The 27,006-nt window shown below is 36.8% G+C and overlaps 1 protein-coding gene across 3 annotated transcripts in view; it reads left to right on the top strand.

Moving 5' to 3' along the window:
* Positions 1-27,006, top strand: part of myripb (myosin VIIA and Rab interacting protein b) — a 150,012-nt gene that overhangs the window by 66,374 nt on the left and 56,632 nt on the right. For all 3 annotated transcript variants that reach the window (XM_065294859.2, XM_065294858.1, XM_065294860.1), the window contains exon 3: positions 21,444-21,665. In XM_065294859.2, the coding sequence (XP_065150931.1) occupies positions 21,444-21,665 (222 nt within the window). The remainder of the gene's footprint in view (positions 1-21,443; positions 21,666-27,006) is intronic.

The raw sequence follows: 27,006 nt of genomic DNA on the forward strand, positions 1-27,006 counted from the left end.
AAAAGACTGGAGACTTTATTGCAGAGTCTCCCTGTTTATTTTATTTTTGTGAAAAGAGATGATTGTTTTTTTAGAAAGGTTCCAAGGGGAGTAATAAAAACTTTTTTAACTACGTCTGTGAGGTTTTGTGTAGGAGCAGATAAACGGCTGGGGGTTAAATATTTCTGGTAAAATTACTGTATTATTGGCAGCTGGTTGCCAGTAACTTACTGTAGATTTGAATGTATGTTATTTACTGGCAACATTTTGTTTAAAGGGACACTCTGCTTTTTTTGAAAATATGCTCATTTGAGTTAAACATTTGATTTTTACCTGTTTGAAATCCATTCAGCTGATCTCCGGGTCTGGTGCTACCACTTTTAGCATAGCTTAGCATAATTCATTGAATCTGATTAGACCATTAGCATCACGCTAAAAAATAACCAAAGAGTTTCGATATTTTTCCTATTTAAAACTTGACTCTTCTGTAGTTACATCGTGTACTAAGACCGACAGAAAATTTAAAGTTGCGATTTAGGCAGATATGGTTAGGAACTATACTGTCATTCTGGCGTAATAATCAAGGACTTTGCTGCTGTAACATGGCGGCAGGAGGCACAATGATATTACGCAGCAGCCGAAAATAGTCCCCTTAGTAACTTTCAATGGCAGGGGACTATTTTCGGGCAGTGTGTATTATTACTACGCCTGCTACAGCCTTGTTACAGCAACAAAGTCCTTGATTATAACGCCAGAATGAGAGTATAGTTCCTAGCAATATCTGCCTAGAAAATCACAACTTTTAATTTTCTAAAAGGATCTCTCTCTCTCTCTCTCATTCACTTGTTTTTGCAGACATAAACTGTAACTGTGAAGTCCCTTAGCATTTGTTGATCTGACAAAGTGTGACAGAAGCTTAACTGATGCTGTGGCTTAATATAGATCAGTGTCCGTATGTTAGTATTCGCTGTGTAGTTTATGAGGAATCACAACTGATTTCATTGCACTTCAACAATTCTTTAGCAATAATCCTTTGCATATCTTTTGGGGGAGCTCTGAACGAACTGAGGCCTGAAACATACATTGTTTACCATTTTAAAACAATTCAAGTATGTTTTACATTCTCAGTATTGCCAGTAGGTGACCAAGACATCTCTTCAAGCATCACTTCAGAAAAGTCGAGTTTATAGTCTCTCAGCTAAGGCATGCTGGTCTGGTTTGCTGGTTTTGATTAGCTAAACTAACCAAATGCTAGCTAGACAGCCCTTAAAGATCAAATTCTTTCTGATCCCATTATTTAAACCCTAGTTAGTGTGTAATGTTGCTATAATAGCATAAATAATACCTGTAAAATAATAAAGCTCAATGTTCACTGTCAGTCGATATATTTTCTTTAAAATAATTCGTCTTTCAAAGCCTACAGCCCTTTACTTCCTGCTTTAATGACGTCAGTAGAACAGTTTTTTGACTTAACTCCGCCCACAGGAATACGTCAGTCGCCAGCTATGCTAACGGCATGCTAAGCTGCTGTCGAATCACAAAACACTAAACAAACTACACAATCAGAACTCGAAACGTTTTCTGAAGGAGGAACTTCATAGAACAAGGAAGACATCAGCCCATTTTTAGGTCAAAGAAAACAGCGGTACAGATACGTAAATAGTGTGAAAAATACAGTTTTTTTGTACACGTGAAACATGAATATAGTTATATCGCACACTGTGAAGACAATCATAGCTTTAAAAACACAGAAAGAATGGGACCTTTAACTAACAAAAAACAGAAACCAACAGTGGTCTTTCCCTTTTTCTCCTTAGTACACACTGTCTTTTTCTCTTTATGCCCTTATTTAGCTTTCCTCTGACTTCTCATTGTCTTATTACATTTTCTCTAACACACTTCTCTTCCATCAAATACTCATTTTTCTTCACTTTTCATTGCATTGCTACTCCACCCTCTCTGCCTATATCTCCTCTTTCTTTAGCATGTTATACTTTATCCATTTATGTCTCTTTGGTTATTCAGACATGTTTCGTCACTGGATGACACTTACCTTACATCACTTCACTCTTCCCTTCTGTCTGTTTCGAATACTGTTATGTTAGTAAGGTCTCGTGGCAGCTTCAGCATTCAATTCATCCTTCATAAAATGTGCATGAACAATCTGCTGTAAACATGAGCTGAGAAACTTAAGGTGCATTTCTGCTTGCCCAATTCTATTATCATTCTTGATGTATATCACAACAAGCAAATAGAAAGTACATACATTACATATATAAACATTAGCTAGAAACCGATTCTGAAATACACTGTAAGCCCAGACAACCTCTTAAAAAAGAGGCAACCTTGCAAAGGTAACAAAATAATAAGCAACAATGATAACATCTGCAGTAGTGGAAATAAAGACAATAAACAGCAAAACAACACTCATATATCAGTAGCTTTTAATCTATGCATGCTGCAATGCATGATGGGTCAAATTCTCAAATTCAGAGATTTAAATAATCTAAAATCAAATTTCTTGTTGAGTGAGAGAAATCATGCAATGTGTGCATAAAACTAAAACACTTGCATAATGGAGGACATTTTTCAGGGATTAGTGTAGGCTACTTATTTATTTGGGACAAAAAAATGATGGTTTAAGGTACAATCCACTTTTTTTTGAAAATATGCTCATTTTCCATCTCCCCTAGAGTAAAACATTTGATTTCTACCGCTTTGGAATCCATTCAGCCGATCTCCGGTCTGGCGGGACCACCACTTTTAGCATAGCTTAGCATAATCCATTGAATCTGATTAGACCATTAGCATCACACTCAAAATGACTAAAGAGTTTGGATATTTTTCCTATTTAATTTATATGGTTAGGAACTATACTCTCATTCTGGCGTAATAATCAAGGACTTTGCTGCTGTAACATGACTGCAGCATGCACAATGATATTACGGAGCGCCCGGAAATACTTCCCTTTTAACTTTCAATAGCTGAGGACTATTTTCGGGGAACTGTGTAATATCATTATAATTTGGAACGTGATGCTAATTGTCTAATCTGATTTAATGGATTATGCTTAAATATGCTAAAAGATTAATTTGGACTTTTTAGAGTAAAATAATAAACAAAAACTAAAAGTCATATTGGTAACACTTTACAGTAAAGTTGTATTTGTTAACATTAGTAAATGCATTCGCTAACATGAAGTATAACAATAAGCGATATAGTTTTCCTGAAGAATTCGTTAGATATGAGTTTAAAAGCACATTTGATCAGAAAATCTGAAAAATCCCAAACACTTTGATATAAGTTAGTGTATATTTGGTAGCAACCATGCAATTTTTTGGGCTTTATCAACATGAACTAATGCACTAATGTAGTAAGTAATAAATATATGTAGTAACCTAACAGGGACCATTAAGGAAATCTGATTACAGATGTTCGCAGAAGATGCATTTGATATGCATTTTACATTCAGTTGTAAACAGCATTGTGCCTGCATTGGCCATTCCATTTAAATGCCAAACGCCTGGTTAAATAAAGTCCCAATTTGTGGTCCGGCTCGGCTCCTCTGGGACTCCAAAATTTCTACCCTGCAGTTCTTGCTCTTTATGACCTCCACACTGTTAATCCAATTTAAGAGACAAGCTGCTGAAAGTGGAGGCAGATGTGTAGAGAAAGAGAGAGAGGCTTGAACGAGTGGTGAATGGGACTGCATTAGGATTACCACTTTACTGTGCGCTGATGCATAGATGTAGTTTGCATTTGTGTGTGTGTGCGGCGGAATGCTCAGCATCCCCATTAATCTTGAAATTCCAACATTGCACTCCATTTCCGTGGATCGCAGGATATGTAAACATATTTATCCAGGAATTGATGTTGCCTTCAAAAACCTTAATCAACAAATTGTGTACTCGTGCAGAGGTCAATGAATGTGTGCATGCCTTTAGTAGACGTCTCCATACTTATGTTGAGCATTAACAGGTCCCCCTCCCACATCGTACTGGTTAACCAAAACGTAAGCTAGATATTTGGGACCCTGGACCACAAAACCAGTCATACTGTAGGTAGCACAGTATATTTGTAGCAAAAGCCAAAAATAGGATATTATGTAAAGATCATGTTCCATAAAGATATTTAGTAAAGATGTGCATTTTTAAAAATTCAATAGTGCTTTGACACATTTGTTCTAACAAATAGTCTGCAACAAAAGAAAGCCCAGCACACATGCACATTGTTGTGTGCACGCATAGTCACAGCAAGAGTAAAACTCAGGTATTTAAGCTTTTGGAAAGATAAATGGGTAAACAGGAAGCACAAAACAAGCAGGAGAGGAAAGAGAGAATTATCCTGGATGTAATCAGAGATGAGTGGGTCGGGGTGGGGCTAAAGTTACTGTGCAGTGCCGCACCCCGCCGTGCAAGAACATCACTTTCTCCTCCAGAGATCTCATCTTCTCTTCACACACTGAGATATATGACAGCTGCTTTAGTAACACTGCTCTTTTCTTCCCCCTCACCTCCTCACACTTTTTCTCTCATCTTCGTTTCAGCTCAAGGGTTTGAAATCTCATGAACTTGTGTTTTACAGAAAGTAGTTGATGGTGTCCTGGGGTTTGATTTATTACATTTTTATTGAGGCTGTTCACGGGTGATGGTTTGGCGGAGGTGTAATTCCTGAAGGCGATGGTTACTGTATCCACTCAATGGACTTTATTTACTTTAAATATGAGTATGTGGGGTTTGCATGTATGTGTTGGGTTTTCCTTTGGACAAATTCTCATTATACTACAACCCCGAATCAGAAAAAGTTGGGACACTGTAGAAATTGTGAGTAAAAAAGGAATGGAATCATTTACAAATCTCATAAACTTATATTTTATTCACAGTAGAATATAGATAACAAATCAAATGTGGAAAGTAAGATATTTTGAAATGTCATGCCAAATATTGGCACATTTTGATTTTATGAGAGCTACACATTCCAAAAAAAGTTGGGACAGGTAGCAATAAGAGACCAGAAAATTTAAATATACATATAAGGAACAGTTGAAGGACCAATTTGCAACTTATTAGGTCAATTGGCAACATGATTGGGTATAAAAAGAGCCTCTCAGAGTGGCAGTGTCTGTCAGAGGTCAATATGGGCAGAGAATCACCAATTCCCCCAATGCTGCGGCGAAAAATAGTTTTCTGAGTTTCTCAGAGAAAAATTGCAAAGAGTTTGAAGTTATCATCATCTACAGTGCATAATATCATCCAAAGATTCAGAGAATCTGGAACAATCTCTGTGCGTAAGGGTCAAGGCATGGAAAACCATACTTGATGCCCGTGATCTTCGGGCTCTTAGACGGCACTGCATCACATACAGGAATGCTACTGTAATGGAAATCATAACATGGGCTCTGGAATACTTACAGAAAACATTGTCGGTGAACACAATCCACCGTGCCATTCACTGTTGCCAGCTAAAACTCTATAGGTCAAAAAAGAAGCCATATCTAAACATGACCCAGAAGCGCAGGCATTTTCTCTGGGCCAAGGCTCATTTATAATGGATTTTGGCAAAGTGGAAAACTGTTCTGCGGTCCAACAAATCAAAATTTGAAGATCTTTTTGGAAAACTGGGACGCCATTTCATCCGGACTAAAGAGGACAAGGACATCCCAAGTTGTTATTAGCGCTCATTTCAGAAGAATGGCCAGCCTGCAGTCCAGATCTGTCACCCACAGAAAACATTCATCGCATCATAAAGAGGAAGATGCGACAAAGACAACTTTTTCTGATTTGGGGTTGTATATTACTGTCTTTTATACACATATTACAAACACTTCTTGAATATTTAGCATTGTTAATACTTTATGATTCATGGTCACTTAGTTGCTCACATAGTATGCATAAATCCAAAACATTTTCATCATATTCCAAATAATATCTCATCCAATTTTCGAATGAACCATTTTTTTCAAATGCAAATTGCAGGATTGGCTGGCCCACCTCGGATGCACTACCCGACAGAGTTTCTTTGAGAAGAACAATTTTTCGATTAGGTCTTATCAGCCTTCTTGTGCCTTGCAGAAGTTAAATTACTTTTGCTGAGAGTGGATTCATTAGGACTGAATAACGTACGGCCAATCAGAGCAAGTTAAGTGAAGTCATTTTTCCTTCTCTAATGGACATGGTCTGATATCATCACTACCACCACATAATGCATTTGCCATATAGTTTTTAACATTGTTTTTTAAATGTTTATGTTAGTATGTGTTATATATTATAAATTATGAATGTTAATATGCTGTCCACTCTTTAAGGAGCATTTTGTCATCAAATATTTATTGTTTTGTTTTGTATCTATTTAAAGTATTTATGTGTACACAAAAACCTTGGACTGCAATTAATGTACGATACGTTGTAACTGAAAAGTGTAAAGCACATCCCGTGATCCCACTCAGTGAATAACTGTGAATCTCTCCCTTCTTCCCAACTGATTTCTGTAGTCTTCAATTATTGCACACTGTGGGCAAAGGGTTCAGACTCTTAAAACATACCAAGAAATTAATATTAAAATTGGCCTATGAATATTTTAGTAAAGTTCAGTGCATTCATGGGTTAGAGGATGACAGATTTAGCATTAGATACAGAATCACTAGAGACACATAAAATAGAAAGTAAAAATCCTACACTGTGCTCTGTTCTTATTTAAAAGCCCAAAAGTGACTTTTATTTTTGTTTAAAATCGCCATGAAATGGAAGTATCAATTGCCTAATTTTCCCCGTTGTGACGTGTATCCGAGTAAAACCGGCCTCTGAAATAAAATAAGGCAGGGCTGGATTTGAATTTGTCCATCGAGCTCTGATTGGATAATTTGAAGTTGGGTCGTGTTGCTAATTGCGAAATTCTCCCAGACCCCGCCCACCTGCCATACATTATGACCGGAAGTAAAGAGAGAGCGTTTTTAGGAGGAGAGGAGATTTGCATTTTTGATTAAAGATTATGAGGGCACATGAATTTCTAAAAATTAATGAAGCTCACAGATTAATCATTTGTAAAAATATCCACAATATTACAAAACAAATTACAGTTTTTTATTTTACTTTTCATTGCGACTTTAAAGGATAGGGAAACCCTACTGCGCTTGATGTGTAGACCTCAGAGTCAGTGTAGACATCATATTTAGATATACCTTGTTTTCTCAAATGTCACTTTAGTCATATTTAAAAAATCTTTATCTTTTGCTGCAAAACCCTCTAAGTGCATGCAAGCTGTTTGGCAAAAACCTCTACTTCTAAAAAAACTCAACTCTTTTTGGACAAGACATCCTGTAGTAAACAGTTGCAAATGATGAAAGTCAGATTACAGTATAAAAATGAAGAAAATTAACCACACATTAGGGGGCGCTGTGATGCATGCTGCTGCCACATTCAGGTTGTATTCAAGTAGAGACACAAGTTGACTTTGCTGAAAAATTGACATGTCGTTTAACTGATTCTGCGAACCAAACGGAATTTCTGGAGGCCTGAGGCTGGGATTAAGTTGATTTGAAGCTAAAGTATTTGGTGAACATATAATATGTGCCGAGAGTATTTGGTTATCATCATCTGGTTTTTGACGAAGGTGGCGTTAGCAGCCTTTGCATATTAGCTCTTCATGTGTAATTTATAATCAAATCAGTAGCGATGGGTAGGCTAGGGTTGCCCATCGTTTCAAATTTATCCATTCCGATTCCAAATTCGATTACGCTTTTTGGATCCGATTCCTAACAATTCTTGGTTTCGATTCCAAAGAACAATAACAGTCAAGCCTTTGTATATCAAAAATATTTATTTTGTGCCATTACAGCTGAAAACAATAAAGTAGGCTACATAAAAAACTTATTAAGGGGCTACAAAACATAAACAAACATGGCTGGTAGGCTACATCAAAATTATTTTTAAATAATTTTTAGGGATGCACCGATAGGATTTTTTTGGACCGAAAACGATAACAATTTAAACAGACAACTTCTGGCCGATACTGATGCCGATACCGATATTTAAACACTTGTATACAATACTATACAGCTGGTCTATAAGCTAGTTTATTTCTGCATCAAATTATTTTTACTGAACATGGATTGGATCTAATTAACATTTAACTGACCAACATAATAAAAGAGGCACAAATTAAGCTAAAACAAATATAATAAGACAGCATGACAACCTTAAAAGGTGGTTTTTGCTATTCAGCATTTATTTTATTAACAACATTAACTCATTTTTTTACATATAATGGATTTCTTTATGCAGTTAATTAATAAACAATCGGTATCGGCCTATCTCGTGCTATTGCCGATATGCCGATGGTTTCAAATTCATCAAAAATCGGCCGATAAATATCGGCGGCCGATACATCGGTGCATCACTAATAATTTTCCCTCTTAACGTAACACCTAACTAAATGATGGTGTCCCAGCAACAAAGAATGCATGCAGCCCTTTTACTATAAATGTTGTGATATGTGTTCTGTCACACTCCTCATTTCCTTCTTGTGTGAGCCTTTCTTTCAAAGCGAGGGAGAAGGGGGTCTCATTTGTAGCATGTGCCGCCGCTCCCGCTGCACCACTGTCGGCAGCGGCTAATAAATAGCACTCAGCAGAGTCCACACTCTGCATGGGCAACGCATTAAACAGGGTGCATTTTAAATTCGATACAATGAATGAACCCCAGATGCTTTGCCATATTGCTGGTGACACCCATCTTGTAACATAATGGTTTGTTACAAAAATTACTCTTAGCTTTGTCTCTTTCTGATTTTGCAAAACGCAGCCACACTTTAGAGCGCCTTCCACCATGGTCCATTTGCGAACAAAATGAGTTTTACAGCAAATGATCCTGCGCACTGTGCACAGATGGCTATACTGCCCTACAAAGGCTAAGTGCAGTAACTACGCAAACACTGAAACTGAGAAAAATGCCCTTAAAGTTTTTTACACCAGCAAATCAAACATGTTACTGTAATTTTGGCACACACGTTTCTCTGAAATGGGACAAAATTTAACTAGGAGACTTTGTCACAAGACACAAAAGATCTCAAAAAGCCCATTTCAACTCTTAACTCAATTTTGACCAAATGTGTAGTTACTGCGCTTTGGCTTTGTAGAGCAGTATAGGTCAGGTGACCCAGGTCTTGGCAGATGATGTAAAATTATTTGAAATTATTGTAAGAAATGAAATTTAATTTTTTTAATAAGGATCCAATTCCTTTCTTATGTACGGAGACCCTAAGGAGACATGGAGAAAAAATAAAATAAAGTTTAGTTTCACATGCGCACGCGATAGTTTCACGTGTGCACGCGGAACTAAACTTTATTTGATTTTTTAAACGAAACAAAACTTTAAAAAAAAATATTGCACATGAAGGTTTCGCGTGAGCACATGAAAGTTTCACGTGAGCACGCAAAAGTTTCACGTGAGCACATGAAACTAAACTTTAGATTTTTTACTCCAATGTCACCTTAGGGGCTCGGTACTTTTGGATCCGATTCCAGAATTGGAAATTTGATTCCCAACCCTATGTCAGGCGCTAATAAAATAGTAAAAAGCAGGAGGGTAAACCGCCAACAAACATCACAGAAGAAGATCATGCTCATGTTTAGCAAAGGCTCTGCATTACTGCTAATAATGTTGCAAATAGTGTTGAATTTCTTGCAAAAACGATCGATTGGCTTTACAAGATGTCAATACATGTCACCAGGAGTCGTGGGAATTACTTTTATATTGGATGTATTTGCTTTTTGAACAATTAAAGTGTCGGAAACAGTTGCATTACTTGCATTATATAAATCACAGAGCACTGCGGTTTCTGCAAAATTTCTTCTTTATTGTTCTACTTAAAACAATGTGTCACCAATATATCGGATGGCCTGAGGGTGAGTATACAAACAGCAAATTTTCATTTTTGTGCAAACTATCCCTTTATTTTTAAGTGTGCTGAACTATCTCTGTTTGTCTCAGTGAAGTCTTGAGGGCAGGGCAGCTAGCCGACACCCGAGAGGAAGATTTATGATTGTGCAATGAGAAGAGAAGCCTGGGATTCAGTGATCGACTTGTTATGCCTTTTACAATGGTATACAATGTATTGTTAATGGCTCTTCTCGACCATTGTCACAGTATTCTTCTTACAATAATATATGCCATCATACATGAGTGAGGACATTCATAAAATTATCTCATTTTGTGTTTAGCCTAAGAAAGAAAATCATAATATACAACAAGGGTGTGATTGAATAATAAATCATTTTTGGGTGAACTGTCACTTTAAGTTCCTAGGGTTGAGGATATGTGTCCCTGTAGAGACGAAAACACCACAGCTGACAGAGATCTCATTCTTTCCCCTGTCATATTGCAAAAATAACAAACCAGTGAGATGTGGCTCGTGTCTGCACCATGTCACAAAGTCTGGTGAGCTTAGTGTCTTTGGGATTTAAATGATATTTATCCCCCTGTTCTTTTCTCTGATCTGCCTGTGTAGACAAGAACCCCATTTAATGTTCCCGAACGCTGTAGTGATTTACCCATAATGCACTTTATGGCTTAAAATCTTGTCTTGCCACACAAATGCACATTCATACACACGAGTACAATGTCACACGCAGGGTAAACGGCTCTGGCATTTAGTCTATAATTAGATGAATGAAATAATGAATGAATGAATTATTTATAGCATTCCAAAGGACGGTCTAATGAGTCACTGGTATACCACCACATCTCTCTCTCTCTCACACATACACAGCTGTGAGCGAGGACTTGTCAGATCGTAAATACATTATTGATAATGTCACATTCCTCCTCACAGGGGCCATTTCCGGTGTCGTGTTTTCTAAACTTACAAACAAACATAGATGCAACATATTTTCATAACACGCAATCATTTTAACAAAAAGAGAAACAACATTCTAAAAAGATTTTGGTTGCAATTTATTTTACATTATGTGTATTTAGTACTTTAAGGGATAGTTCACCCAAAAATGCAGATTCTGTCATCATTTACTCACTTTTATGTTGTTACAAACCTATATTACAAAGGAATCCCGATTGACTCCATAGTAGGAATAAAGAATATCATGGAAAGCAAAAGGGCCTCTGAACGGTTTGGTTACAAACATTCCTCAAAATATTTTCCCACTATGCACAAATGATGACCGAATGTACTTAATATGGGTTAGAGTTAGGTTCAGTCACACAGTACTGTAGGTACTGTATGTAGTATGTACATGTAAAGACTATAAAGTAAAATGCTACCATACATAATAATCGTGCAATTATCATACCCAAAAATATAGTAGGGGAGAGCGCGGGGCACAACCTAACGCTTTTTGGTTTTGGATCAATCATTCAAAAAATATTTGAGTTTGATTAATTTTATTTTTACAGAAGTAACACACACATCTCTGCTACAAATGACCATTTGAAGTTTGTTTCTAGTACTTAACATTCTTGGACAATTACAGAAGTGTGACAGAAGTGCAAACGTTACAACTTACCCAAAGGGTGGGGTTAATTGTAACAGGCAGGGGGTTAGTTGTAACACTTGCTCAAAATGAAGTTTGCAGGCAAATATTTCAATACTATTTTGTCTATATACCTGAAGTGGATATTGTTTATATATCTGTCAATAATAGACAGCTATCCACACTGTATTCATTCATTCAGCCCTTTTCTAACAATAGTTCAATTATAAATGGATACAAATGTCTAAATATGTGAGAAATGGCAGCACAATTATGACAAAAAATTTGTTTTATATGTGACCCAGTCTGTAATAATAACCAAACTACAGTTTCAAAAATCAAATTTTGAGATAATGAGCATCAAAGTCTGATTTTAGCCATTCATTTCATTATGATTTCAATCTTTGATGTGACCTTATTCAATTAATATTAAAGATATAAACATAAAATAAATGATAAGAAAGGCAGATTTATTTTGTTGGAAGCCAGCAATCATTCATGTGTAGTATATTTAAAACAACGGCAAGAATTGTGCTAACATTAGCCGTTTTCATATCATAAGTGCTGAGGGGTTAGTTGTAACACAGCGTTACAATTAACCCCGCTGTGTCAAAATATTTTCAAGCCCACCAAAAATTAGCCAAGAGCTGTAGACATATTTCAAAACGATGCTATGTTTTAGTCAACAAGACACTGAAATAGCATATGACATAGCATTGGATTTGGTATCTTACACACCCAACTTAGAAACCGAAATAAACATGATTAAATTTACTTACATGCCATCAAAACACTCATTCATCAATAACTCTCTGAAAAAAAAACATTATACATTTCCAATGATTTGCAAGAGATTGTCTTTTGACAGCATGAAAAAATACCGGAAAACCAAAATGCTCAACCTTGTGCAACAATGTAAACAGTCCGTGTTACAACTAACCCACATTAGTTTTTGCCCCGTGCACCCCTTTTACATTGTTTGCCATTGTGCTTTTTCAGAGACCAGACTTTGAAAAATGCTGTTTTTTCAATCCGTGGTTCGGAAAATATGGTCAAACCATATTAGATTAACCTAGAAAATATCTATGCATTTTTGAAATATCATAGTTCATACAATTTCAAGGACAGGCAATGTGTTTCATAGTTTCTTTTATTGCAGATGTGTTGTGTATAACATTTTAGGACCCTGACATGCTCTCCTGTTTTTGTGAACGCACACTGTGCAGGTCTACTATGTTTGTGTGTGTGTGTGTGTGTGTGTGTGTGTGTGTGTGCTGACTGTCAAGCCATTTCTTTCTGCCCTAATGAAAACAGAGATGGGTGGAGAGCCAGCTCCTAATGTCGATATTATTGTGTGTGTGCGTACTGTAGAGGTGTGCAGCCTGTAAAGACAGGTGCTGTAAATTTAGCAGCTTATAGCCTCGATATACAGCCTCCGGTATTTTCCTGCTGTGACCAAAATTAACAGCCTGGCCTGATTAAGTTTGATTAATGAATGTTTAGTTTTCTAGTTGTCTCAGCTGATTCATCCAGGATCACTCTCCATCATTCAATATTTTAACACCTTGGGTCAATCATTAAACAAATATTTTGGATGTATGTCTTTTGTACTTTATGCAGACTCAAACAAATAGCAGCTTTACTGTTTGTTTCAGTGGGTTGAATTGCATGCACTTCCTTCCTGTATGGTCCTGGTCTCTGAAGGGTTGTGAAGAGTTATGAGTTTTGTGATTGACCACATTGGTGGTGTATGGATCGAAATTGATGGGCGTTGTAAGTTATTACGACCGAGTATAGCAGAGTGAACCTCACGTCATGTCCCGGTCATATCTCACCCCAAAATTCAAGGAAAACTGAGAATTTATAGCTTGACGAAAATAGATCCTACTGTACGTTTAGGTCCATTAAGACTTTGTGGCTTAGTGACATACCAACAAATCTTTCTATCCTATGTTTTTGGAATGAAATATGCCCTGGACATTTCTTTGCCAATGCTGTGGTATGAATACATAAAACGCAGGATTTTAAATATTTAAATACTGAAGAAATGAAATCTTTCAGTATGATTGTCCACTCACACACAAATGCCTATGGAGGGCTTGGAGGACATGACTAAACATAGCTGTGAGGAGAGAAGAGATTAATCAGATTTTCTCATGGTTAATGGCATTTACCCATTATTTTAACTGCATATGGAGCTCTTTTATGTTTTGATTGATTGAATGTCGAGAAGAGAGGGGGTATGCCATTTGTGCGTTCAATGAAGTGATCAATGTATAATGGGGAGGGGGGTTATGATACAGTGTGTGAATAGACCCTTCATTTTGACCAATTAAAGAGGAAGTGAATTAGAAAAGGGGAAATGATGCGTGTCTGGTGTGGTACGCTGGTAACTATAATTATAACCTGACATAAAACAGAGCACAAAACAAATACACTGACCCTTTTCTTTACTTTGTGCTGTTGATATTTATTTAATTTTGTATTATTTTAGTCTGTTTAATCATTTATATGTATATACACAGTTAAAGGTATTTTGTAATACACATGCATTACTTTTATCTGTACAGTCATTAGTATCCATGTGTTATTTCCAATGTACTCATTGTGTAAATAACACTCTTAGCTGACATGGATTCAATAGATGAGACTGTGTGTTATACCCTGGTGCTTTAGTAAAACAGATCAATATCTCTAACCACTCTCTAATCCTGAATGCAAATTTGTTTGTAATGGATTCCAATACAGATGCTTTGCAGAATAACAACCAAATGTGTTCCTAGATCATTCTTTGCAGTACAGGTCTCAGATCAAGTGCGAGGGTGGTCAGGTTGAGGCACTGCAAGCTGATCTTGAATCAGTCAAGTGAAAGAGGGCTGAGGTAAAACGCTTGTATGGAGGTTTCCAATAATTTTTCTCAGCAATGTTACATTTTATTAAATATTTCTCTTTGGCTTTCAGATTATAGCCTACGCTAAATTACATTTATGCATTCATTATTTACTTGCCCACTGCCATTATTTTCTGTCTGTTCTTTCAAATGACTTAATTTAGTTTTAGGTTGCAAATAAACTCTCTGAAACTGACAGATTTATACAGTATTCAGGCACTGTTCAGAGTCTTGTGTTGAACAGATTCAATATATTATATACTGTACTGTGCAAAAATCTTAGGCCACCATCACCGGCTTTGTTGTTTTAGCAAGTTTTAATGTCCATCCATATTTATTTTTCACTCTTTTTTAAGATACAAACAGAAAATACACTATATATGTACACAAAAATAAAAACAAAACAATTTTCAGAACTAAATGTCTTCTTCAGGCATCAGTCAGTATTTAGTGAGACCTCTCTTGGCACGAAACACATCTTGAGCTTTTTTGAGGAGACTGAAGTCCTGATGTCATTCGATTAGAATTGGAAATTAGGATTTAATTTCATTTAGGTTTAAGAGATCCTGCAGCTGCCTGCTATTGCTCCAGTGGAAGGGGAGTTTACCATATTTGACACTTCAGCTTATACTTTTATACTGTTTTTAATACTACATACACATTTCCTGTATTTCCTGGTTGTATTCTAATAAAGAGACTGAGAAATAATTATATATGACCACTATACAATTGCAAAAACAACACATCTAATGGTCGCATTGTGGCCTTAGACTTTTGCACAGTACTGTATGTATATAATTATATATATATATATATATATATATATATATATATATATATATATATACAGTCTTGTTCAAAATAATAGCAGTACAATGTGACTAACCAGAATAATCAAGGTTTTTAGTATATTTTTTATTGCTACGTGGCAAACAAGTTACCAGTAGGTTCAGTAGATTCTCAGAAAACAAACAAGACCCAGCATTCATGATATGCACGCTCTTAAGGCTGTGCAATTGGGCAATTAGTTGAAAGGGGTGTGTTCACAAAAATAGCAGTGTCTACCTTTGACTGTACAAACTCAAAACTATTTTGTACAAACATTTTTTTTTTCTGGGATTTAGCAATCCTGTGAATCACTAAACTAATATTTAGTTGTATGACCACAGTTTTTTAAAACTGCTTGACATCTGTGTGGCATGGAGTCAACCAACTTGTGGCACCTCTCAGCTGTTATTCCACTCCATGATTCTTTAACAACATTCCACAATTCATTCACATTTCTTGGTTTTGCTTCAGAAACAGCATTTTTGATATCACCCCACAAGTTCTCAATTGGATTAAGGTCTGGAGATTGGGCTGGCCACTCCATAACATTAATTTTGTTGGTTTGGAACCAAGACTTTGCCCGTTTACTAGTGTGTTTTGGGTCATTGTCTTGTTGAAACAACCATTTCAAGGGCATGTCCTCTTCAGCATAGGGCAACATGACCTCTTCAAGTATTTTAACATATGCAAACTGATCCATGATCCCTGGTATGCGATAAATAGGCTCAATACCTAACACAGTCTCACCCCATGTCGTCAATATTTGACGACACTTGACCATTCGTCATATGTTGACGCGAAGGGTATACCTTTCGCGTCATTTTTTGACGAACTGGGGACTTCAATACTATTACGTCCGTTGCATTCTCTTTCCTATTTTCTTACCATTTTCGCATCGGTTTAGGGTTAGATTACGCAAAATTAAACAGTCTACGCGAAATTAAACAGTTGTCACCTGGCGTTGGGGTTAGAGTTAGGTACGCGAAATGAAACAGTTGTCACCTGGCGTTGGGGTTAGAGTTAGGTTTGGGTAGGGATGTCATTATGTAAATCTAACCCTAAACCGACGCGGAAATGGTAAGAAAATAGGAAAGGGAATGCAACGGACGTAATAGTATTGAAGTCCCCAGTTCGTCAAAAAATGACGCGAAAGGTATACCCTTCGCGTCAACATATGACGAATGGTCAAGTGTCGTCAAATATTGACGACATGGGGTGAGACTGGGTTTCAATACCATAGTAGGAGAAACATGCCCATATCATGATGCTTGCACCTCAATGCATCACTGTCTTCACTGTGTACTGTGGCTTGAAATTGTTGGCTCAATCCTTAAATAGGGGCCACCTGATTCACAGCTGTTTCTTCACAAAATTGATGACCTCAGTGATTGAATGCCACACTGCTATTTTTTTGAACACACCCCTTTCAACTAATTCAACTAATTGCCCAATTGCACAGCCTTAAGAGCGTGCATATCATGAATGCTGGGTCTCATTTGTTTTCTGACAATCTACTGAACCTACTGGTAACTTGTTTGCCACGTAGCAATAAAAAATATACTAAAAACCTTGATTATTCTGGTTAGTCACATTGTACTGCTATTATTTTGAACAAGACTGTATATATATTGGATATGAATAGAATTTGTATTTTACAAGATCTTAACAACACTGGTCTAGAAAAACTTAATCTTTTAGTTGTTTTTTATTTTGCACATACTGTACATATATGTCTTAAAGGTGTTTGTTTAACATTTTTATCTAGTCTAATGTTATGTTGGTTTCTATTTTGTTGTAATGTTTGTGTAGTGTACACTAAAACAGAAAGTGCTTCTGGACCAGTTTTGTTTCCCTTTTGTCTACGGTCTAATAAGAAATTGCATGGGGTTCAACATCTGGAGTCATAAATATTCAAAAGACAGATAGTATCTCAACTGGTAGAGCATGACAGAAGCAGTAACACTATGCTCATGGGTTTAATTTCCAAGGAGTGTGTTGATAAAATGTATATGCATATGAATACTGCAAGTTGCTTTGCATAAAACCGTCTGCCAGATATATATATGGTATGTAGATGTTTGTAAATTTTAAGCAGGAATGTGTTCACCCTAGAGATAAATTATTGTATATATTATATATATATATATATATATATATATATATATATATATATATATATATATATATATATATATATATATATATATATATATATATTGATAATTAAAATTAATCACTTCATGCATTTCCTGAAAACCAAAGCAATAGGCTTGGCCATTTTGTTTGAGACTCTAATGCCTGAGCTACAGGAGCATTTAGTATAATATGCCACCGTGCACATATGTGACCCTGTCTGTAAAATCCCATCTAAAGTAATTTTTGTCATTTACTGCTTTGTACATAAAATAATAATGCGTAATGCAAAGAACATTATGTAACCTTGATATCTTTAATATTGATTAAGTAAGATCATGGCAAAGATTGAAATCAATGTTAAATACATTTTTGATGCTTTAAACTTGTAATTATTAGGTTATAAGACTTTAGCCTGGAGTTCACAGACAGTGTATATTATGAATGTCCATGTATAGCTCATGCTCACACACTTTAGCTTAATTCTGCACTGTACTGAATTTCAGCACCATGGACAGCAGCAGTGGATTCTGAATGGCAGTTTGTAGCTTTGTTGTGTCTGCTGTGTCATATAGATGCTGTACCAGGTTTACAATATGTATTTATGATAAAGCACTGGGCACTTTATTGTGCAATTTAATGTTCTGAACTTAAAAAACGAAACATCCCACTTCCACCTGGTTCACTGATGGACTTAAATGGGTGCAGCTGGAGAGCAAGAACACAGCTGTCATTGACTGACTGTTGCCATGCAGCTAGATAAAGTTAATGACATTGCCAGATGTACAATATATTTGGGAAAGTTTCGAAGCTGTAAACATACCAGACGATTACTGCACGTCCTTCAGCCTGCGTAGCTCCCATGTGACCCTCCTGTCAGCCTGATACATCTGGAAGTTGATCTCATTGGACCAACCTACGACCGGCATCCAGGATTGAAGTTCTTGAGTTTAGAAATCCATATGGAATAATGAATGATGATCATTATGGGGTGTTGCCATTTTTAGGGCAGCGTCACATGGTGGTCACCTTGAATGATTCGTGTTTTGTGCAGATTACTGCCTGCTGTGCATACTGGGTTCATGGTTTTATGGAATATTTAAGGTTACATTGTGTAATTTCTTCAACAAATGATATTTCTAAAATAATGTTTGTTCCCAAACCAATTTCTACCAATGGCCCATCTGAAAACACCAGCCTCACGTTGTCCAAATTCCCAATCTGGCCTGGAGCAATGTCCTAATATATTCCTTAAACCTCCTTTTCATGGAATTGTTAGGTTACTTAATATTTAAGGTTACTTAAAGCTGCATTGTGTAGTTTCTCCAACAAATAACATTTCTAAAATAATGTTTGTTTCCAAACTAGTTTCTAAATGCTTTTACTATACCAATGGCTCTTCTGTAAACACCAGCCCCACGTTGTCCAAATTCCCAATCTGGCCTGGAGCAATGTCCTAATATATTCCGTGAAAAAAAAAACTGACGTATGCGTGCCATCGTTTATCCATTTCTCCTTCCGTGCACTTAGAGGACTTTGCTGACAGAGCAACCCTACCTCAAGGCATTTTGTGGTATAGTCCCAAAATATTTGATTCTTTTATTTGTGTCCCTGAGCACAACTTTCTTTTTCGTGTAATTTTATAAAAAAATAAAATAAAAAAATCCATTTATAAACCATTGTCGCTTTGGAGATTTGAGGTTTGGATTAGGATTTCATTTTATGTATTGGTTTCTAAAAAAATGTCTTTAGATTTTTAAACTATTGTTGCTTGAAGTTGGGGTTAGAGTTGGGGTTTGGGTTAGGATGTCTGAAATGTAACAGAAATTTGTTTTAACCCCAACCCCAAGTGACAATGGTAAAAAAAAGAAACCAATAAATTACACAAAAAAGAAAGCCGTGCTCGGGGACATAAAAACTATTTATAGAAATTTGTGCTGAGCGACTCAAAAAAGACATTTGTGCTCTATGGCACAAAAATAAGAGGAAAATTGTGGCCATGAACACAAATAAATAAATCAAATATGTGGTGACTATACCACAAAATGCCTTGAGATTGTGTTGGACAAAGCAGTATTACTGGAAGATCTGAGGCGAGGATTAAGCAAATATGAAGTGAAACTATTTGATGAACGTATAATATGTGCTGAGATAATTTGGTTAATATCATTATCTAATTTTTCACATAAGTGGTGTTTAGCAGCTTTTCCATCTGAGATCTTCATGTAGCTTTATAATTAAAGACAGGGTATATGATTTGATCCAGAAACATTTTTAGTTATGCTGGTTAAAAGTCTCCTCACATTCTGATAGCAATCACTGTGTTAAGTTGTTTAAATGTATTTGTAGAAAGGCGTAGGACCAAAAAATGTTCAACCAATCAAAGGTCTCGGTCCGAACGGACGTTGCCTTTTTTGTCCCTCATCCATAAGCGTAATTTGAATGCCACTTCGCAGCCTGTTCACACAGACATCATACGTCATCAGTGCGTTCACGTGCGCTCACCTCCTGTCTGTAAACAGCAAGAATGGCAAACTTTCCTGCTGAATTGACAACCTGTACAGGAGCCACAAAACAAAAGACATCTTAAAAAAAAAAATCAGCAAAAACTGTCTGGATCAGCAAAGAGCAAAAACCTAAATGAACATTGGTAACTTTACTGCTTTACCACGAGATGCGAACAGCTGCAGGAGGCAAAGGGTCTGAAAGGGTGGTTGCACTGTTTATTTTGGTAAGGTAGGTACGCGATATGTTTGTATTGAGATGGATTCAGATATTCTACTTTGATGAAACATTGTGTTGCTTATAAAATTTTTGATCGTTTATGGATTATCGCAACAATATAGTTACTACGTCTACACAAACGGAAGTCTGCTTTAACTAATTCTGATGTAAACCAGTTGTTTATGTTGGTTATTTTGGTAATGTTATTCGTTGAACTGCAAAGTTTTCTCACTGGTGAATGAGACATGAGATGTGGACGTCTGATCTGTGCGTGTTCATGTGTTTTGAAAGAGGCTTTGGATGGCGATTTAAATGGAGGGTGGGATCATGATTTCATTGCTAGTCGGCTACCCTTAGCATTTTTCAAAATTAGATACCCTACATTTAAGCATTTCACCTAATTTGTTATGCAGATAAAATGGTCTGTTACGTAAGGAATAATTGACGACGGGCCATTGAATTATAAGAAAATAATGCACACCCAAGGTGCAATGCGCAGAGTGCCGTTACACCGCAAGTGTGCATTATTTTCAAATAATTCAAAGGACTGGAGTCAATTATTCCTCTTATACCACGGTTACCACAAAAATTGCTCTGGTGCCTATTTTTAAGACATTTGACAAGTTAGGTGTATGGTTATCAGAAATTAATGCATACCCACGGAACATTTCTCAGCCAATCAGAATACAGCATTCAACAGACCCGTGGTATAAATAGGAATAATTGACAACGGGCCATTAAATTATTAGAAAATAATGCATACCTAAGGTGGCGAGTGCTGTTACACTGTGGGTGTGCATTATTTTCAAATAATTCAAAGGACCGGAGTCAATTATTCTGCATTTACCACGGTTACTACAGACATTGCTCTAGTGATTATTTTAAGACATTTGACAGGTTAGGTGTGCGCTTTACAGAAAAACAATCAAAACCCATGGAACATTTCTCAACCAATCCGAATCAAGCATTCAACAGCCCCTTGGTATAAAAAAGTTTAAAATTACAACAGATTGATATTTTTCACAGTGCAAGCATTTACAATAAACTAGTGGTGAACTCTACTGTAGGTATGTGTGTATTTGTGCGTGAACAGATACAGAGGGAGAATATAAATATGAGGAAAGACCTGGACTGTGTCCTCAAGTCACACACTGAATTAGTCCTCCTTTAATTTTTGTTTCACCGAGCATCCCAATTTTTCTGCATGACTGTGCGACAACCTTTCCTTCACATGCACTTGCTCACCTTTTTACCATCTCTTTCCTTATTCCTTTTCTCTCTCTCACTCTCTTTCCACTCCCTTCTCCTCATCCCCTCCCACTCCCTGTCTCATTCGCTCTCTTCTTACCCCACCTCTCTCTCTCTCTCTCTCTCTCTCTCTCTCTCTCTCTCTCTCTGTGTGTGTAGTGAAATGAAGCATGAGTTGGAGGAGGAGGGCAGTCGCTGTTTGCTCCTGTCTAAGCAGCACAAGTTCAACGAGCACTGCTGCATCCGCTGCTGCTCTCCATTCACCTTCCTGCTCAATCCCAAGCGTCCTTGTCTGGACTGCCACTATAACGTCTGCAAGTCATGCCGCTCATACAGCCAGAGCGAGAGGGGATACGTCTGCGCCGCCTGTGAGAAGACCAGGTAAGTGTCCTCACACAAACACAAACATGGACAGATTTTCGGTTAATGTCAGAGGGGCTGGGAAATGGACACGTGGGATTACAAACGTTATGCAATTACAGCTGGACAGATGGTGGGGTGGGTAACACACACATAGATTATGCATGCTTACATATACATGTAAACACACACACACGCGCAAACATACATGCAATCATTTACACTAATAAGACTGTAAAATGATTTTAATGCTCAGACACACATATTGTTTTTCCATTATGGGAAGGATACACAAAAAGTCATTTGTGTGTGTGTTTTTTTATTATTTAGATATATTTTGTATAAATATCAAGCTACAATGCTACAATGTTCCTTGTAGCAAGGTGCCAACCATTTAAGCAATTTCAGATTTTCTATCCTTGTGGGAATACACTATGGCAAATCCTTACCACACATATGCTGACCCATCATTCTTGTACAACAAAAATACTCCCATATGAATTTGAGAATTAAACTAGTCTATAAATGTGAAATGAGTGATTAATGGAAACAGACAGAATATTAAGGGGTAAGATGATAAAGAAAGGTTGTAAAAATTAAAGTATATGATTGGAGTAAGCGATGAATGAGTGTATAGTAGAGAGTGAATTGAAAGTGTTTGGAAAGGCTGTGAAGAAATATTGTCTACATGCTGTCTGGGATTCACTTGTGTGTGATTTGGCAATAGCATCAATGTTTCGGCAACGATAACACATCTCAGCTCTGTTTGGTTTGATAAACGCTGGCTTTTGCATGACTGAGTGCCTACCCAACCTTATGGAGATCTGATGGGCTGTGTGGCATTTGAGAGAGGAAGGGAGATTGGAAATATCAGCGGCATATGTTGATGATACAGTGTATAATTTTCATGTGGTTTGGCAGTGTATTCTGTAAACTACTGTAAAATAAAGGGATTGTTCACCATAAAATGGAAATGTTTTATTTTATCTATGAATTTTTTTGTGCAAATATTCTTGAATTATATATGTATACATCAAATGAAATGTGGTGATTTTAGATACTGTAGGTTGATAAAAATGTCACATATTTTAGCTTGACAGACTTGGTCACGCATCTGGCAAAACCTTCATATTCGGGTGAACTATTGGTGCACATACTAATGAGAAAAGTGGCGTGCATTTGAATCAATCAGTAAAATGTATCCCATCATCCTTTGCTCTTTCCTTCTCTGTCTCTCACTTTCTTATTTGCTGTCTCTCTCTCCTCATCTCTTTCTCTCTCACGTCCGCTCTCGCTGTGCCCGAGGCGTGGATTCTCCACCAGGATTAATTCTCTTCTTTCGTGTTTCCTTCATGAAATGTCTGTATGAAAAATAAGCCGATTTTATATTACCAAATATCAGCATGCGTTTCAGGGAATCGGGAATAACGATTTCCCTTGTCTCTTGCTAAGTAGTATTTTTTTGGAGATGTAGCCCCGTGTTTCCACAAGCAAAATCGATTACGCCAACATGGAAAATCAAAATGATTATGGTTAGGTAGTAAGATGGCATATTGAGTCATTTTTTTGTTTTGTTTTTAATTTGCAGTAATGATAATTACCTCATCTGTTCGTGATAAGGAAAGTGTCTAAATAGCTTTTCTTAAGAACCTTTAATAGCACATTCATTGTGTTTTTTTAATTAAAGACATGTTCTTGATGCTTTATAGACTGAATCTGTTGAATTGCACAGCCTTTTCATTAACATGACTCAGTCACAAGCCTCCACACTTACACTTAGTTCAATAACACGTCAAAACAGTGCATTTAGTCTTTCAAACAAACATCCTTGTGTTTGTGTATTTGTGCATGTTTATGTTTTGAAAGCTCCGAGAGAGATTTCTCTCTTTACAGTGTCATAGGTATCACTGTATCTTGTCAGAAGCACAGACGCGAGGGTTTGGATGGCTCAACACGCAGATGGTGAAATAATGTTGCGTGCGTGTGCAGATGGGCCCTGACAGGCGTAATAGGTTGAGGTCTGCTCCAGTCATCTATACTGTAGGCGGGTGTATGAGAAAGACACAAGAAAGCTCTTTAGAGCCGGAACTGAAAAACAAACATCTAGAAAGATTCAAGTTATAATATATCTGTCAGTGTTACCTGCACATTCATCTGTGAAATTAAACTACTGCGTTTCCCCTTTAAATTCAATGTCATATTAAATTTGAAATGTTTGTATGGGTGGGTGCAAATAAAATGGGCTTGTGTGACATCTAAAGCAGTTTGACACATTGACACAAAGGCTTTCATTGAGGCAGAACCCAAGCCATATCCAAAGATACTGTACAAGAGCTGTCAATGGGGCGGTACCCTTTCAAAACATAGTGATCTCACAGAAAGTCGTATATTATAGTCACAAAAATGTGATTAATTTATTTGTGTCCATGACACAAAAATCAGCTTTTTTCTTGCATTGAGCACGAATGTCTTTGTCGTGTCAGTCACACAAATTTCTATAAATAGTTTTTTGTTTCTGTTGCACAACTTTCATTTTTGTTTATTTTTATGTATTGTTTTCTCATATTTTTTTCCTATTTTCTTACCATTGTCGCTTGGGGTTGTGTTAGAATTAACCTGGTCCAACCAGACTCTGGTACATTCATTTCATTTGTACAGAGAGTCTGGCCACGCTCCATTGCAAAGCGTTACTTCCGTTAAGGAGGGTCCTCTGTTGAAGTTTAAAACTATTGGATCTGCCCAGAGTCACTCAGGATCTGCCAAAGCCAATCGCTAATGTGTGGTCGTGACGTATATCATGCGCTGAAACCGGCCGGAAAGTCTGAATAATCAGACTAACAAAACTTAGCAAACCTGGTTCTTACTCCGGCTTTAACTTCTGTATATTCGGCAGTTTTGCAACAACGGACCGAATAGCTTTTCTCACGTCTTTCTCCGCTGCCATTACTGAACTACAACTCAAACTGACGCACGTCCTCAACGTCATCGTTCTTAGCCACCAGACCTGCAGATTTTTGCAGGAGAAAACGAAACTCTACACAGCAGTCCCAGACGTTGTACTGAAGCGAAATGAAAATTAAGCGGAAGCACGTAGGAGGGCGGAGCATTTTTAGACATCCTAACCCAATCCCCAACTTTAACCCCAACTCCAGGCGAGAATAGTTTTAAAAACGGAAGAAAAACATGTAGAAACCAATACATAAAAGTACATCCTAACCCAAACCTCAAATCTAACCCCAACCCCAAGCGACAAAAATAGAAAAAAAATTGAAAACAATAAATAAAATGACAAGAAAAAGAAAAGTCGTGCCATGGGGACAAAAAAGTAGCAGCTGGAGTTTTAGGAAGTGTTCATACTTAACATGTTTGGTTTGATTAAAACGAACTCTGGTACAATTGTTGGGTTGGTGTGGTAAACAAAACTAACAAAATGCTTTTAAAATGTTTAGTGATAGTTAAATACCTTTTTGAGCTCTGAACTGTTAATAATACCTACATATAAAATAAGCATAAAATAAGATCCCTCTCATAAAATGCGTCAACGAACCCAAACAAATGGGGGGTGACCTTATCCTTACGCATTAAGGTTTGTTTACCAGGATTTAATAAATTATTTTCTTTTTTGGTCCGGACCAAACTACAAGTATGATCACCGCCTTACATTGGTCTCCAAAGAAGCATTATGTCTGTTTCACATCACTTGTATGAGCTGTGCATCAGGGAATTGTTTGCAGCGCATGCCTATTGTGTTTTCCCACCCGAATTTGATTTGTTTAATTCACATTGTTTTTGTGATCTTTCTGGTCCGTGTAGTGTGAGTTATAGCACATTGTGCTTTCTGTTGCTCTAAAGGTTACAATAAAAGATTGTAGAGGACAAACAGGATACACTTTAAAAAACAAAAATGTCCTACCTGGTTTTTAACCTTATACTAAGGTGTGTAGATATACACTATCGGTGAAAACTTTTGAAATACTCCTTCATTCTTTATTAATATATTTTTCCCACATTACAGAATAATAATAAATAAGAATTCAAAATAAATCAGTTATATTTTATCATCTGAAGTGTAGTCATCCTTTGCCTAGAAATTGCAAAACCGTACTCATGCATTTTATTAAGAAGCTTCTTAAGGTTTCCCCTTAGGATGAATTGAAAAGAATATTGAAGGGGTTCACATTTAATCTGGGCTCTTATTGGCTGCTTTTTATTCAGTCTAAAAATTTCTAATAACAGAAATTAATCTAGCACAGCTATATTTTTGACTACGAAAGTAATTTCAAGCATTTAACCATATATATTTAGATTAAATGATTTTTAAGATCATTATTAACATTTCAGTCAAATGTTTCAAAATGTTTGACTGGTAGTCAATTAAAGAAATTTATAACATTATATATTTCGGACCATAAATGACACTCAATGAATAAATGCATTGCAAAAAACGGATAAACTAATTGGAGTAACATTCTCAAGTACATGTTTATATACACACAGGCACATAATCATAAAGATTTTTTTTAGACTGGACCATAAGCAACCACATAGCAACTTTCTTTAGATGTTAATACACATTTGGGGGGATTTATCAAGACATTTGGTACAATGTAGCTGACTATAGGGGGCCTCATTTATAAAGCGTGCGTACGCACAGATTTGATTGTAAAGTGTGCATATGCGAAAATCCACGGGCCTTCAGGGTCTGAGCAGATGTGCGCACTTTTGCTTGTCTGATTGCTGCACGTTTTTGGAAATATAAGGCATTTTATATGTCTATGACATTAATTAGGCATCGTTTAAAGGCGGAGATCTGAAACTGTTCAAGTTCATTTGCGATTTATATATTTCACATCTGAAAGAAAGGAGTACGCGTTTTCTGCGCGTACGTTCGGTTTATGAATCACGCGTACGCATTTTTGATAAATGATTGTAAGATCAAAGGTAGAATGGTTTCTATGCAGCATTTTATAAATGAGGCCCCCGGTTTTCCTCTCATAAATGTCCCCGCAGTGTTGTTGAAACCTGACAGACACTTAGGACAGAGAAGAGTCATAAAGCATCTCTCAACTGAAGCTGACATTAATTGAAGAAAGCAGGGAAGGTTTTTAAATGCATTGTAATCTGAGCTGACAGAGTGGAGGCGTCGGGTAAGATGTGTTTTGTCAAAATTTAATTGTACGTCTCCTTGCTTGACCCTGTCCTGGAGGATTTGACTTCACATACACTCCAAACGTCTCTGAGTGTGTTTGTGCGCGTGTGTGCATGTGTTGGCGCGTCTCTGACCGATGAAGGGTCAAATCAAAACTAGCAACAAGACCACTGAAAAAAACTATTTGTGACTCAGTCTGTGAAAACCCAGCTA

Source organism: Paramisgurnus dabryanus, chromosome 22 (genome assembly GCF_030506205.2).
Source record: "Paramisgurnus dabryanus chromosome 22, PD_genome_1.1, whole genome shotgun sequence".
NCBI classification, from domain to species: Eukaryota; Metazoa; Chordata; class Actinopteri; order Cypriniformes; family Cobitidae; genus Paramisgurnus; species Paramisgurnus dabryanus.